At 39.7% G+C, this 16,091-nt stretch overlaps 1 protein-coding gene across 2 annotated transcripts in view; it reads left to right on the top strand.

The window, feature by feature from the left end:
- Positions 1 to 16,091, top strand: part of SLC5A1 (solute carrier family 5 member 1) — a 66,710-nt gene that overhangs the window by 24,688 nt on the left and 25,931 nt on the right. For both annotated transcript variants that reach the window (XM_056116579.1, XM_056116578.1), the window contains exons 4-5: positions 149 to 208; positions 1,476 to 1,580. In XM_056116579.1, the coding sequence (XP_055972554.1) occupies positions 149 to 208; positions 1,476 to 1,580 (165 nt within the window). The remainder of the gene's footprint in view (positions 1 to 148; positions 209 to 1,475; positions 1,581 to 16,091) is intronic.

Raw genomic sequence — 16,091 nt, 5'->3', positions numbered from 1 at the left:
CCTGCTATATTTGATCACCAGAGAGTTATCCTTAGAGTCAAAATAAAAAATCTGGGTTATTGATCTGTAGCAGCTGAGGGTCCTCCAAGCAGCAGGTTAATGTTTAAGGTTTCTCTTGGTTATACTATATCTCTTTTTTTAATTTTAGGCCCTGGTTATCACAGTTGTTTTGGGCTGGATATTTGTCCCTATTTACATCAAGGCGGGGGTAAGTAGCTGCTCTGTTCACCCATTTTCTCCAGCAAATATGTGCATAAACTTGGAATAAGGCAGAAATCTTATGAGATAAACCGGGTTTTAATTTTCTTTTCTAGGTTGTAAAATTTCCAAGAGTTCACTCAGCTCTGACATGTCCCTCTATAAGATCCTCCTAAGTAATTTCACTCTATTCAGAGCTTTCTAAAGCATCACATACTTTTTTTTTAAGTTTTCGGTTTCACACTCAGAAATTATTCCAGGCAGTGCTCAGGGGACCATATGGGATGCTGGAGATCTGATCCGGTTTGGCCGTGTGCTAGGCAAATGCCCTACCCACTGTACTATCGCTCCAGTCCCCAAGCATCACATACTCTTATGCTGGTTCTATATTTGCAAGGCATTGCCATGCAGTTGTTTATCACCTATAACTGTTTGCCTTTGCCTCTGGAAGGAAAGCAGCATGAGGGAAACAAACCTATATTTCCCTTTCATTTATGTATATCAGCTGCTCATGCATGCAGCTGGGCATGTAGCTGGTACTACATACGTACTGTCAAAAACACAATCTCTTGATCAAATGTCTCTGACTTTCATAAAGACATTTTAGTATTATCTTATCTAAAGTAAGATAAGAGCACCTACTATGTGTAAGTCTATACATTTAGTATAAGCCTATACATTTATGTAGCATGGGAGAAACAGAAGGCAGGTTCTCCCTCTTCTGGAGGTTCACAGAATGTAGGTGCCACATATCTGGTCCCAGGCACCAGCTGGCTCAGCATTTATGGAATGAGAAGAAGTGTGGTTGGGTTTTCCAGAAAGAAACGGGAAGAGCAATGGGCAGACTTGCAGGCACAATCTTTAAAAAGGTCAATTCACAGAACAAAGTGCCATTTTGCCCATCTTCACTGACATATGAAAAGATTCCATCATTTTTATGATGTATTATTCATAGTAGGTGCTTTGTATAGGAACACACACATATATACGTATACGTACATACACACATACATATATGTGTGTGTATATATATACATATATATACATATATATATATATGCTGCATATCCCCACTACTTCCAGGGTAGAGAACTGCCTTATTTTTGTAACAAACAAATAAGATGGGAGTAAGATGGGGACATCTGGTGATTTTGAAGACTTGTCTGACCAAGTAGAAGTTAATTTTTGCTTCTCCTTCTAATGCCATGGTGGGTGATCGCTACTTGTTCTGGATTTCCTGGTTACTGTAGAAATGATCTGCCTTGAATCCCCTGTAGGTGGTGACAATGCCAGAGTACCTCCGGAAGAGATTTGGAGGCAAGCGGATCCAAGTCTACCTCTCTGTTCTCTCCTTGTTGCTCTACATTTTCACTAAGATCTCGGTGAGTCCATTGTCTGGTCTGGGGAATGGGGTGGTGCTTAGGCACAGATCGTTGAACTGCCCATCCTTATTCCTCAGCACATTCTTTCATTCCAAGAGGCGACACTATATGCTTCTATTACCTTGGTACTTTAGGGTAAAGTCCTATTTTATGCATCAAGAAACTAACACATAAAATTCCTTATTCTTGACTAAGAGGGAAAGTTGAAAATATAAGCAAATTCAAGGAGGTGCAAGGAAAAACTGGTTAATGTTTACATAGTTTACATATATGTTTCAGGTGTACACATAATGATTAGATTTTTTGGGCCACATCTCTAAGTGCTCAGGGCTTACTTTTGGGAGGCTCAGGGGACCATATGGGATGCTGGGAATTGAACCCAGGTAGGCTGTGTGCAAAGCAAAATGTCTACCCACTATACTATTGCCCTGGCCCAAGAAACATCTATTACTATAAACAGATACAGTTTTTTTCTTTTGATGATAATTTTTTTCTTCGATTTTTGGGCTTTACTTGGCAATGATCAGGGGTTACTTCTGGCTCTGCACTCAGCAACCACTCCTGGGGGTACTTGAGGGACCATATGGATGCCAGGGATTGAACTTGGGTTGGCTGCGAGCAACACAAATGCCTTATCTGCTGTATTATTTTTCTGGCCCCTGATGATAACTTTTTAAGATCTAATATTCAGGAATTTTTCTGATATGCATTACAGTATTACTAAGTATAATAGCCATCCTGTGTATCACTTACTCAATTTAATAGTAGTAATTTGTACCATTTGAGCTCTTTGCCCATTTCATGAAAGTTCTATCTCTTGTGTTTGGCAACTATCAATTTATATCTATGAGCTTGCTTGATAGTTTTTATTGAGTGGAACTTAGAAAGATGTGGGGTGAGAGAAAGAGAGGTAAAATGTGTTCAAGAGAGAACATGTTCTACTCTAGAGTGAAAAAAGCAAGCAAAGAGCATAGAGCAAAGAGGAAGTGTTCAAGGGAGAACACAAGCTTGAAGAGCAAGCCCCCACTGCCACTTTGGATTTTGTTAATTCTTCCATCTCAGGATCTTGAAATATCTTTGTGTCATCATCAGCTTCTTATATCATATTTTATAGTTTTGGTCTTTCACCTATAGGTTAAATTTATTCCTAGGTATTTTTAGTCTTTTGATTTGATTATAAATAAAATTATTTAAAATTTATTTTGTAGATACAAAATTATTAGAGTATAGAACTGAAACATATTTTAATATATTGTTTTATATTTTGCATTGCCATGTGCATCCCTGGAGAGGCCACTGGAGTGGCCTGGGCGACCCCTGCCACCACAGCGCCAAGCATCATCGAACTGCTAAGAATCACTACCAGGAGGTGCCCTGGGGCAGTGCTCAGGAGACCCGGGGCCAGGGAGAAAGTAGAGCAGGGAAGGTGCTTGCTTTGCACTCAGCTGACCCGGGGTTCTATCCCCAGCATCCCATACTGTCCACTGAGCACTGCCAGGAGTGATCCTGAGTGCAAAGCCAGGAGTAAGTCCTGAGCACTGCCTGGCACGAGCCTCCAAATAAAATTCAAAACCACTTTAGTATAAAAATTTAGATTCCCCAAAGCCAGGTGTATAAATTCAGGCTGAAGTAACCAATCCTGTGTCTGAAAAACTTTGAGCCACATGAAGTAACAATCAGAAGACATGCCGCTCCGTCGAGGAGAAGAGGGGGGAGCACACCCACCCTTGAAAGGTCCACTGAAGGCTCCTATGCTGCCCGAGCCCCTGAGCTGCCTGTGCCCATGTAGCCGAGCCAATGCGGTGCCCGCAGCTCTCCTTGAGATGGGGACTTTTGTGCTTTCCTGTCTAATCTTGGGATGTGTGTAGGGGCTCTCTCTGCCTTTGGAGAAGCCCACGGTCTCTCTTGAAATGTTTCTCTCTCTCTCCGCTCGTCCTCTTCCTAAAAGTCACCAAATAAAAGGTTTTTTCCTTCAAATAAATAAACAAAAAGTCCACAGAAGATAAAACATTTGTCACTCATAACAGCGTCAGTGATTCTAAAAACCAGACAGCTCTGGGCTGGAGCGATAGCACAGCTGTAAGGCGTTCGCCTTACAAGCGGCCAACATGGCCGACCCGAGTTCGATTCCTCCACCCCTCTCGGAGAGCCCAGCAAGCTACCGAGAGTATTCGATATGCCAGACACAGTAACAACAAAGTCTCCAATGGAGACGTTACTGGGCCCGCTCGAGCAAATCGACGATCAACGGGAGGGCCTTTACCTTTATATTTTGCAACTCTGTTAATCCTGACTGTTGGTTAATCTTTAGAGTTTTCTTTCTTCTTTCTTTTCTTTTTTGTGCTTTTGGCTACATCCAGGGATGCTAAGGTCTTACTCATGTCTCTGCACTCAAGAATTACTACTAACAGTGCTCAGGGAGCCATATGGGAATCCAGGGGTCAAACCCAATTTGTCCGTGTGCAAGGCCAGAGGACCCTACCAGCTGTACTATCTCTCTGGTCTCCTAATCTTTAGAGTTTTCTATACACAATATCACATCATCTGAAAATAGTTACGGTCACGGTCACGGTCCTCCTGTTGTTCATCGATTTGCTCGAGCGGACCCAGTAACGTCTCCATCGTGAGACTTGTTGTTACTGTATTTGGCTGAAAATAGTGACAGTTTTAATTCTTTATTTCCAATTTGGTTGCATTTTTACTTCTTTTTCTGATGTAATTGCTCTGACTAGACTCCTAACATTAGTATGTTGAACAGAAATGGTCATCCTTACCCTTTACTTGTTCTTGATCTTTAATCCTTTCAACTTTTCATTGTTATGTATTATTTTAGCTGTGGGATTGTCATAAATGGCTTTTATTATGTTGAAGTACCAGTCTGTTCACTTTGGTTGGAATTTTTATCATGAATGGGTTTTGAATTTTGTCAAATTCTCTCTCGCATCCATTGAGATAATCATGATCCTTATCCTTTTTAAAATCATATCAAATTTATTTGTGGATGCTGAATCATTCTTGCACCCCTAGAGTAAGTTCCGCTTGATAATGTTGTATGAATTTTTAATTTAATTGTTTATTCATTGATTAATTTTTTATTGTTTTGGGCACTCTTAGCAGTGCTCAGGACTTACTCCTGGTTCTGTACTCAGGGATCACTCCTGGCTGTGCTTGATGAGTCATATAGGGTACTAGCATCCAACCTGGATTGGCTGTTTGTAAGACAAATGCACTACTCACTGTACTATTGCTCCAGCCCCCTGAATCTTTTAATGTATTATTGTTGAATTTAGTTTGTTGATATTTTGTTGAGGATTTTACATTTATATTCATTAGGGATGTTGCAGGGTTGGAAGTCATTCCTGGTGGTGCTTGGGGGACTGTGAAGTTCTGGGGATCAAACCCAGAGCACTGACATGCAAAGCATGCACTCCAGTTCTTTGAGCTACCTCCCTGATGCAGGAATCAGAAAATTTTTTTCTGAAGCAAAACAGTTTTACTTAGGAAACATAAGGGATAAGAGAGATGAAGGAATTTTATGAAGAAAAGAAATACACACCTCAAGTTAGAATGTGGACAATTCCCGTGTGAAATGTTTCAGCAATCAGTTTTATTTCCTTCACTTTATTTGATGATTTTATTCATATGAGTAATTTCTGTATCTTGGAGGAACAAATTTTGTTTGTCTTTTCAAAGAATCCATTCTAAGTTTTATCACTAGTTAATGTAAACTTTAATGTAATGTAACCTTTTTAGTTTCCACCTCACTTTCTTTCACAGTTTGATTTTGTTTTATTTTTTCTTTTACAAACACTGGGTTTAATTTGTTCTCTTTTTATTTCTTGTGATGTAAAGCTGGGTCATTTATTTGATATTTTTCTTGTTTCTTAAATAGGCTTTTATCTTTACAAAATTTCCTTTAGAACGTTTTTTACCCAGCAATACATAAACTTTTGTCTGTTGTATTTCCATTTTCATGGTTTCAAGTTTCTTTTTGATTTCTCAATAGGGATCAGAGAGATTACTATGTCAGTACAGTGGGTAAGGCACTTATCTTGCAGGCAGTTGGCCTGGATTCAGTCCCTGGAATCCCACATGGTCCCTCAGGAATAATACTTGAGTCCTGAGCCACAAATAAGCCATGAGTATAGGCAGGTGTGCTCCCCAAACAGAAACAAAATAATTTGATTTCTTGATTGACCCACTAGTTTTCCAGTAGGTTAAAGCTGTTCTTCTGAGAAAATTAAAAATTAGTGATATATTTTTTTTATTAGTGAAGCACCATGAGGTACAGTTGTAGATTTACAAATCTTTGTGCCTGAGTTTCGGTCATACAATGATCAAATACCCATCCCTCCACCAGTGCCCATTTCCCCCCACCCCCCCTCCCACCCTGCCTCTGTGGCAGGGCATTCCCCTTTGTTCTCTCTCTCCTTTTGGGTGTTGTGGTCTGCAAAAGAGGCATTGAGTGGCAATCATGTTCAGTCCATAGTCTACTTTCAACATGCATTTCCCTTCCTGGGAGGATCCTCCAAACACCTTTCATTTGGTGTTCCCTTCTCTATCTGAACTGCCCTTTCCCCTAGAATATGCGGCTGGCCTCTAAGTTATGGAGTAATCCTCCTGGTGTTGATCTCAGCTATTCTTAGGTATTGATCTCATATTTTGTTGCTTTATATCCCCCAGATGAATGCAATTTTTCTATGTCTATCCCTCTCTTTCTGACTCATTTCGCTTAGCATGATACTTTCCATATTGTACCACTTGTATGTAAATTTAATGACTTCATCTTTTCTAAGAGCTACGTAGTACTCCATTGTGTAGATGTACCAGAGTTTCTTTAACCAGTCATCTGTTCTTGGGCACTCAGGTTTCTTCCAGTTTCTGGCTATTGTAAAGAGTGCTGCAATGAACAAACAAGTGCAGATGTCACTTCGACTACACATTTTTGCCTCTCTGGGGTATATTCCCAGGAGTGGTATCACTGGGTCAAATGGGAGCTCAAAAAATTAGTGATATTTAAGGGCTGACTTTACCCCTATAGGTAGCTGCGGGTCTTTGCCACCCTGTCAAGCTCATAATCTGGATCCACTGAATACTTTTTGTATTTAAACATAGTCGTTGACGACTCTTGAAGAACTCTGATGTTCTCTCTCCTATCATGTAGATGTAACTGAAAATCCCGGGGAATGGAAAATACATTTTATGCATTCTGAAACAGGAGTATAGCTCAGACTTCTGACTCTAACACATTGTTCTCTTTCCCACATGCTCTTTAGGAAGCAATTATGGTATATAATTCCACTATATTTATTCACCTGAAATCAGTTCCTTGGATTTTTAGTGACTAGCTCACTGGAAGATATTTCTGCATTCCAGTCATGAGGGCTGATTTTATACCATTTAGCTTTCTAACCTGGGCCAGCAAATCTCAAATGGTAGAGCTGAAATTTCCCAGAAAAAGATGGTCATCGAAGGTGTTGCATAGATTTCTTGTTTGCCCCAGTGGAGCAAGTCTTATATTTATCTTTCACTTTACTTTTCTATTCTTGAAAATGTTCATTCAGAAATTCTGAGCTAGACAGTGCACATGATGATGGGAATAGAAAAGCTTATTTAAAGGTTTATCCTGGTAGACTTGTAAAGGTTAATGAGTTTTTGGGTTTTGTTTTATTTTGGACTTACCTAGTGGTGCTCAGGGTCTACACCTGAGTCCATGCTCAGAAACTGGTCCTGGTGATACTGAGGGGACAATGCAGTGCTGGGTATCAACGGGAACTCCCTGTATTCAAAGCATGCACCCACCATGCACCCACCAGCCTGTTGAGCTATCTCTCTGGCCCCAAGTTAATGCAATTTTGGAAAAACGCGAACAATAAGCAATTAAAGACATTATATATAACCTTGTTAAGAAACTGTTGTATCTATACACAATATCACATCATCTGCAATTAGTGACAGTTTTAATTCTTTATTTCCAATTTGGTCGCATTTTTATTTCTTTTTTTGCTCTAATTGCTCTGACTAGACTCCTAACAATACTATGTTGAAAAAAAGTGGTCATCCTTGCCACTTCTTGAAACTTCCTAGGAGAATAATTTGGAATCAAATGACTGTTGAGAAAGCCTGGTTTCCAGTCAGCTTTATTACTCACCAGGAGGTGACTTGTAACAAATGGCCTTTTGTTTTGCTTCTGAGAAAAGTGGGAAAAACAATTGCTGCCTTGCCTACATCTTGGTGGTACTACGGATCATACCGATTCACTTGAAAATATGAGAGAGATGTTATTTGAGTGTAAAATATGATGATGATGATGATGATGATGATAGTGATGATGATGATGATGGTGGTGATCATGATCATGATTATGATGGTTCACTCAGAACACTAGATATTTCTGTAAAACTTATTCTTGGCTGTTTTAACATCTTACCTAGCTAGAGTAGAAGATAATTCTGTACCTGGACATCATCAGATATAGGATTTTAAACTATTTTATCCTAATCTATAGATTGTCTTTACATTTTCTTGCTGGTGTCTTCTGATGTGCAAATATTTCAAATTTTAGTTAAGTTCATTATTTTTTTGGCTACTGCATATGCTTTTGGTGTCATTTCTAAAAATCTGTAGCCAGACCCAATATCTTGAAGATTCTAAGATTTAGTGAATTTAGTTCTTTTTATTACTTTGGTTTATTTGGAGTTTTTTTTTTATGTGATAGGAGGTCAGAGTTCCAACTCTATTCTTTTGCTTGATGATATCCAGTTGTTTTGTACTCTCACCATCGAATGGTCTTTCATGTATGTTTATATACAACTTAGTGAAAACAGTGTTTCCTGCTGATAGGGTCTGTAGTACTTTGTCTTGGATTTGGACTAACACCCAAGATTATTGCTGTTTCCCTACGCAGTTTCCTAAGTCAAACCACTGCTGCTATTTTGACTGGTGTATTGGTGCTTTTCCTGCTACTGTGATGATTCTAACTCCTTTGCTTTCTTCTCTTCAGTTTCAGGACTAGTTTTTTTAAAAAAACAACAATTTTAGTCTCATTTCATTAGTATGTACACAGAGACTTGGTTTGGAAGTGCTGAGAAAGGCCACCTGAGGAAGAGAAGGGGATATGTCACAGGAGAAAGAGGAATGTAAGCAGAGAAACTGAGGAAGTTACCCTGGAGCTGGTATGAAGTTGGGAATGAAATGGTACCTTGGTTGAGTTTGCGAGGATTCATATGCCCAGTGATCAGGTAAAGGAGTGCACTGGGATTTCCCTTCTTGAAATCACGCCCTCTTCAAGTCCACAGTTTAGCTGGGCGAAAGTCTGTTGACTGCAGTTGTCATGGAAAGGGCACTTTTTGCCCTCACAGCCGGTGTAGGGGAACTTACAGAAATAAATCAAATGGTCAATCTCTATCCCTGCCTTACCAATCACCTAACCTGCTATTCAGGTTGCTTATTAAATCTCCTTTGAATTGGGAGCCTTTACTTAGTTGAGGGACAGCTTTGATCCATATTGAGACTTTACCCCTGATTTCAGCTTTTTAAAAAGTTTTTCTTTGAGGGAGCCAGAGTGATAATGCAGCAGGTAGGGTGTTTGCCTTGAGTGGCTGTCCAGTTTAGATTCAATCTCCTGCATCACATAGTCCCCTGAGTACCACCAGGAGTAATTCCTTAGTGCAATTCAGGAGTAACCCCTGAGCATCACCAGGTATGACCCAAAAAGCAAAAACAACACCAAAGTAAAATAAATCTGTTCTTTGGACTAGTGTGTATTACAGATTTGTTTCTTTCCGATTTCAAAGGCTTATTGTCAGAAGTCTTCACCAATATTCTATCTGTTCCACCTGCTGCCCAGAGTCAATGATCCTTGGAATATTGAATAAGAAGGATGATAGCTACCCTACCCTTTCTTTATTGTTAGTCTCTTATTTACCCTTTCTTTATTGCTAATCTCTACATTTATTCTTCTGCACACCTTCATTTGCACCACCTCCAGTTCTCATTAAAGTATGCACGGATGCTTTTATTTTGTTTTCTACTTTATGGAAAGAGAACAGAGTCTTAAAAACTTTTAAGACTCTGTTCTCTTTCCATAAAGTAGAAAACAAAATAAAAGCATCCGTGCTACTTTTGTCCCAGATCACACAGATAGTGTATGACAAGACAAGGATTGAAAATCTGGTTTGTTGGGTTTTCAAAATAAAAACAGTTTGATTCTCTGTTCTCACAGTTCTGCTTTGTGTTTGGGTGGAATAAAAGCACAGGGTGATGAATGGAAAAATTCATCTAGTCCTGTGTCTTTTGCTTAAGTTTTATAGATGGGGAATTCAGAGAGAGGGAGAGAGAGAAGGAAGGAAAGAGAGAGAAAGGGATTTTATGGGGTTGAACAAGTGGATATGAATTAATAGGAGGGAAAAGTGAAATGTAATTCAGTGCAGGAGACAGATGTCACCCAAGCCACTGTGGGTGTTGGTGTGGATTCTTAACTACCGTTGCCACCTTGTGACCATATTCATTGGGGTTGTGATACTCAGACTTAATTTTCCTCCAAACATGCCTCTGAATTTTATTGTTTTCCTGTCCCACTTCCTATTCCAACATGTTGCATTATCAAGAAGTATTCTGTTCTGTAAAAATTTTGGGCCTATCTCATTTAAATGTGCATAATCAACTGAGACAAATCCTCGGGTTTTATGAACTACACATGATGGCCAAATGTCCCTTGTTTACATTTCCTGGAGGCTGTCACCACTCATTATGACTGCAATAAACTTTTACAACAACTATACTAAACAATTTGAATCCTTGGATGAAAATAAGAGCTTTGGATTTTGCTTAAGGGTTGAGTGCTCATCACCTAGTACTTTCACCTTCATTACTAAAAGCAGAAATTTGAGTAATGGAACCGTCCTCAAATGCTATTACCAGGCAGGGTTTAATGTGTGTTCAACTAGACCAGAATGAGAAGAACACAGAGATACGTAAAACCACAGATCTAAAAGTATTATAGTGTTAAAGCTAAGACAAATAACCTTCCAAGGATCATAGTCAGACAATCCGTTACTCTGAATTTTCCCAGATGGGGCTGCATTTTTGTTGTTCCTGATGAGTCTCAGGAGTATTGTTTATCTAAACTTTCCAAGTGATATAGGAAGAAATATCTTGTCAGTACTAAGTATACTTTCTGGTATGTTTTTTTAAACAAAGTTTTATTAGAACGACATCAAACCAATTTATTGATGTATTATGCTTATTTTGTATGGCTGCTTTCATTCTTTAAAGGAAGAGACTGAGTACATTGGACAGAGACTGCGTGTCCTACAAAGCATAAAACATTAGTTACTTAATTTCTGTATAATTTTAACAGAAAAAGTTGTTGACTCCTAGTCTAGAGTAGAATTTTTCAACTGGGGACCATATGGTCCCTGCTTTCCCCCAAGATACTCCACTAGAACCATAAGTGAACATGACATACAAGGGGAACCACAACATAAGATTATAGGCCAATTGGTAGAACCAGATGGGGGACACAGGAAGGAAACAAGGTAGGAAGGGGTCCATAGTTGGAAAAAGGTGGAGAAACATTGATCTATAGTTTATATTCCAATTCAAATTTGTTTTACTTAACAGTATTCTTTCCTTCTTTGGTTTCTTCTTCGGTTCTTCCTTCCTTCCTTCCTTCCTTCCTTCCTTCCTTCCTTCCTTCCTTCCTTCCTCCCACACTTACTTCCTTATTCCTTTTAACTTTTATTAATTCAATTATTTAAGAAAAAGAATAATTGTGAAAATTGTTATATATATCATTGTGGAGTAATTTAGTTCTTGTCTGAGGGTTTACAAAGCTATTTGTTGCTAGTTGAGCCTTCTGTTTTAATGATTTTGCTTATTGAACTTAGTTGGCTTCTATGTTACTTTCCTATCTAATTTGGTGTGCTCCTACTGGGATGTTAGTATTGTGGAATTTGGAGGTATCCAGAAACTCCATGATCTATAGAACTGGGCAGATGGAGAAATTTACATGGCAGCAGCTGTAGGATGTGGATATGGCTGTCAAGTCTTATGGAAAAGCAGGGTTGAGGGAAGCTTCTTGTCCCCACACAGAGAAGAACCCAGAGTTTTCTGTATGGATACCAGTGTACTGGAATTTTCATTGGTTTGGCAGCTCTGCAGAGATTAGTAATGAAGCAGTGGAGTTGGGCTGTTGGCATGGAGGCAGTTGTGGGGTGTGAGTAGCTATCAGGGCTTTAGCAGGGTGGGGATTTGGCCTGCCTGCCCCTCCTAAGACACCACAGAGTTTTCAGCAGGGAGACCAGTGTACCCAGGTAGATCACATGCAAAGTGCCTTACCTGCTGCACTATCTTTTCAGTCCTAGACATATTAATATTTTGGGGAATTTCTCTTCCTTCCTTCCTTCCTTCCTTCCTTCCTTCCTTCCTTCCTTCCTTCCTTCCTTCTCCTTCTCCTTCTCCTTCTCCTTCTCCTTCTCCTTCTCCTTCTCCTTCTCCTTCTCCTTCTCCTTCTCCTTCTCCTTCTCCTTCTCCTTCTCCTTCTTCTTCTTCTTCTTCTTCTTCTTCTTCTTCTTCTTCTTTCTCTCTCCTTCCTTCCTTCCTTCCTTCCTTCCTTCCTTCCTTCCTTCCTTCCTTCCTTCCTTCCTTCCTTCCCTTTTCTCTCTCTTTCTTTCTATGAATTATAAAGTTATTCATGATTGAGTTTCAGGTGTACAGTGTTCCAGCACCAGTCTCTTCAGTGTTCACTTCTTGTCACCAATGTCTCCAGGTTTCCTCCTGTTCACTGCCAACCCCCCACCCCACACCCTGCTCCAACCTGCCTCTAGCGCTCCTTTCAGCACTCGGTCCTCCTTCAAAGGGACCACTTTCCCCCACTATTGTCATAGTGTTCCCTTCCATGACCCTTAATTATCTGTTCTTCCAGTGGTATTTTGGACAATTCTTTTTTTTTTTTAAATGGAGTACTGAAATTTAGTCTAACTAAAGTAGACATGAAGTCCACATTACTTAACATTTTTTTAAATTGAATATCTGTGAGATAGACCATTACAACACTGTCCATGATTGGGTTTCAGGCATACAATGATCCAACACTCATCCCTCCATCAGCGTACATTTCCCACCATTAATGTTCCCCATTTCCCTTCTACCATCCCTGAGCACACCACCCCCCATCCTCAGTCTCCCTCTAATTTTGTGCATTATGATTTGAAATACAGGTACTAAAAGGTCATCATGTTTCTTCAGGGCATTCAGTATTTTTATCAGGATGGTAAGACTGGAGTAGCTTTTTAAGTGGGTGGCTATTTTGGGGTGTGGACATTACTACAGAGGCTTCTGGAAGTACAGGGAGGTGGGGAGAGGTAGCCCATCTCGCCCTCAAGGAAACCTAAAGATTTCAGTTGCAGAACCTGCATTATATCTCGGTGAGGTCTTTCCTGAGATGATGGAGACTGACCAGGGGTATGGCAGTGATTTTGGATTGTGGGAGTAAGCAGCAGCTGGGGGCTCTGCTTGGGCACACACCAAGCTAACCTGCCCCCTTCCAATTTAACCCTGTCTGCTCAGTCTTGTGAAGGTCTGAGATTAATGGCAGCTTTTTATCTCTTTTGAGATTTATTTATGGGTCTCTGAAGCGAGGCTGAAAAATGAGCTTATATAGCTGAGCCAGAGGTGATTTGTGGGAGTGTCTCCCACATACCTAGCCTTTGGCCATTTGATTTCTCAGGAAATTTGGTTCCAAGTTTTTGGAGTCTGGCCAGAGGCAATTCGGGGATATCAGGAAGCCTGAGGGCACCATCAGGCTGCTGATGCACTCACCCAGTAGGTACAGGTTGACCTGTAGGCAGCATCATACCCCGAATTTTGGACAATTCTTTAACCATGAGATTATGCACGCAATTTTGTTGTCCCTCCTTCCCTTTAGATAATTCCCTCTATTTACAAATACTACTTTTAAGGGTGGTGGCACATAATCATTGGTATGCAATTAAGGGGGAGGGGTACTACACCCGGTAGTGTTTAGGGTTTACTCTTGTTTCTCTGCTTAGGGATCACTCCTTTAAGGGATCAGGGGACCATATGGGATGTCGGGGATCAAACCTGGGTCAGCTGTGATGAAAGCAAGCAACTGACCCACTGTGTTAGATCTCTGGTCCCTCATTTATATGCAGTATCTAGAAATCGAAATTCCTCCAGAGAACAAAAGCAATGGTGACCTTTGGGTGAAGTGATGGAAGTGGTACCACTTTTACTTTTCAATTAATAAATTTTTACACTTCTTTTAATCACAAAATTAGCTATTTTATTTTAGAAATAAATACAAATTTAAATGCAAAAACCTTTGCTCTCTGCAGAAAATATTCCAGTTAGGGAAAGTTTTGTCTTTCAGTTTTGTCTTTGTAGGAAGGTCTTTGGCTTTGGAGACCAAAATCCCTTTAATTTTAGCAATCTTGAAATAAATGATTTTGTTTTTCCTCCACTGTAAAGTGAATTCAATTCTGGGAATCAAAACAATGTATATAATATGAATGCATTTGGTAAACTGTAAAATTCCCTGGGTTTATGTGGGAGAAAAACTCTAATGAAGCAGGAAAAGGTTGGAACATCTAGGTGACCCACAAACTGTTGTCAAAGGGTTAACAGACGCTTGTGTTCCCTGGTACTCCTAACTGCTGTCAATGTTCCAAATCTGAAAATAATTCATCCCCAAAGTTAGCATGAACTCTTGGAAGGAAGACACTGCCCTCAGCTTATTTGATTCACGAAGGAGGTTTTCTTAGAATTCTTTACCTGTCTTATTAGCTAGAAATAGAATATTGTAGAAAGAAGATACACATTAGTTCAGCACTAGTAGCTACAATAGTTTCTATAGCATTATCTTAGGGATTGTATGTTACTTATTTGTGTCTAAAGTCAGCAAGACAAATATTAATGAGGGAGTCAAAATTTCCTGGTGTGTTGTCATAAAACATTACAAATTAACTTCTTTGGAAAATAAATTCACCAAGGGCGTTTAAAGGTGGCAGTGGCCTTAGATTCATTTTATAACTCACTTATGCTTATTAGTTAATCTGCCAAATCAGGCACACACTCTTAACAGCATTCTGTTGCTATCAATGACTGTGGCCCCTCAGACTGTATTAACTTTATGTGATGGAAGAGGCGAGGTCAAAAGGGACCAGTACTGTGAAAACTCATCAGTATTCTACTAACCTGCTGTGTCAGTCAGGAAGAAGTGTCATTTCACTGTAGTGTAGCCGAGTATCATTCAGGGTGCATTCTTCCTTTTTGACTCCATCCCAGCAGCCTCTGCAGGAACCAAAGAAGAAAGAACCCAAAGGAACCAGAGCTTACCAGTTTAAAGAGGAAGAATTTTGAGAAATGGGGAGGTGAAATGTTTTGTCCAAGGTCACTTAGGCCTATGATGGCAGTGCTGGGATGAAAACCAGGTTCCCTGACCACTAGCTTTAGGTTGGAGTGGGGAGACACTATTCTAAATGATCTTTCTCCCCACTCACTGGCTCAGCCTTTCTTCCTCCACCGTAAATGATGACATTAGGTCTCTGGGGAGAGAGAAAAGCATGGATTCTTAATTAAAATAAAGAATTAATATACTTTTAAAGTGCTCCTAGATTGTACTGGTACAATCAATCAGTTCCAGCAGGTATGTGAGGTAAAAGAAAAACCCATTTACTGCTGGTAGGAACGTTGCCTGGGTCAACCTTTATGGAAAATAGTATGAAAATTTGTCAAAAACAAACCAAAAACCAAAAAAAAAAAACCCCAAATAAAAACAAACCTTAGGAAAGAGCTGAAACAATAAAAAAACTAAAAAACTAAAAAAAATCAGTTAAAGTAAAAAAGTGTGATTTGCAAAGTTATTGATAACTCAGTTTTAGGCATATAATATTTCAACACCAATTTTACAACCAGTATCAACCTTCCTCCACCAGTGTTCCCATATTTTGTCCCCCTTCCACCCTGACCCATGAGCCCTCCCCCGCTGTGCCCTCCCCAAGCCCCACCCCCTCCAGGCATATCGCCTTGACACACATTGGAAAATTCTTGTGGTTGCGGCATAAATCTCATATCTCCAATGCTATTGAGTCTGTGTTTTGCATTTATAGCTATACTACTCTCTCAGATCACCAGTATAACTAAAGCCCTGACTCTTATTTATCTGTTACTTCATTTTCTCTTCATATTCGTTTTCCCCATTATTTTTTTTCCTTCTCTGTCCTCTTTAAATTCTGGGGTCAAGGGTGATCTAGGCACACTCCCTTTACTAGAAAACATTTCTTCATCCAGTTATTCTATATATCACACATAAGTGGGATCATTCTGTGTTTGTCATTCTTCTAGTTTGTTTCACTCAATATATTTTCCAGTTTCAACCAGGTTGCAGCAAATTGCATGGTTTTATCATTCCTTACAGCTGCATAGTAAGAATGATTTTTTAAAATTGAATCAGCTTGAGATACAGTTACAAATCTTCATGTTTGAGTT

Source organism: Sorex fumeus, unplaced genomic scaffold (assembly GCF_029834395.1).
Source record: "Sorex fumeus unplaced genomic scaffold, SorFum_2.1 ptg000032l, whole genome shotgun sequence".
Taxonomy (NCBI): Eukaryota; Metazoa; Chordata; class Mammalia; order Eulipotyphla; family Soricidae; genus Sorex; species Sorex fumeus.
The sequence above is the reverse complement of the archived record's forward strand: the minus strand, read 5'-3'. Positions and strand labels throughout refer to the sequence as shown.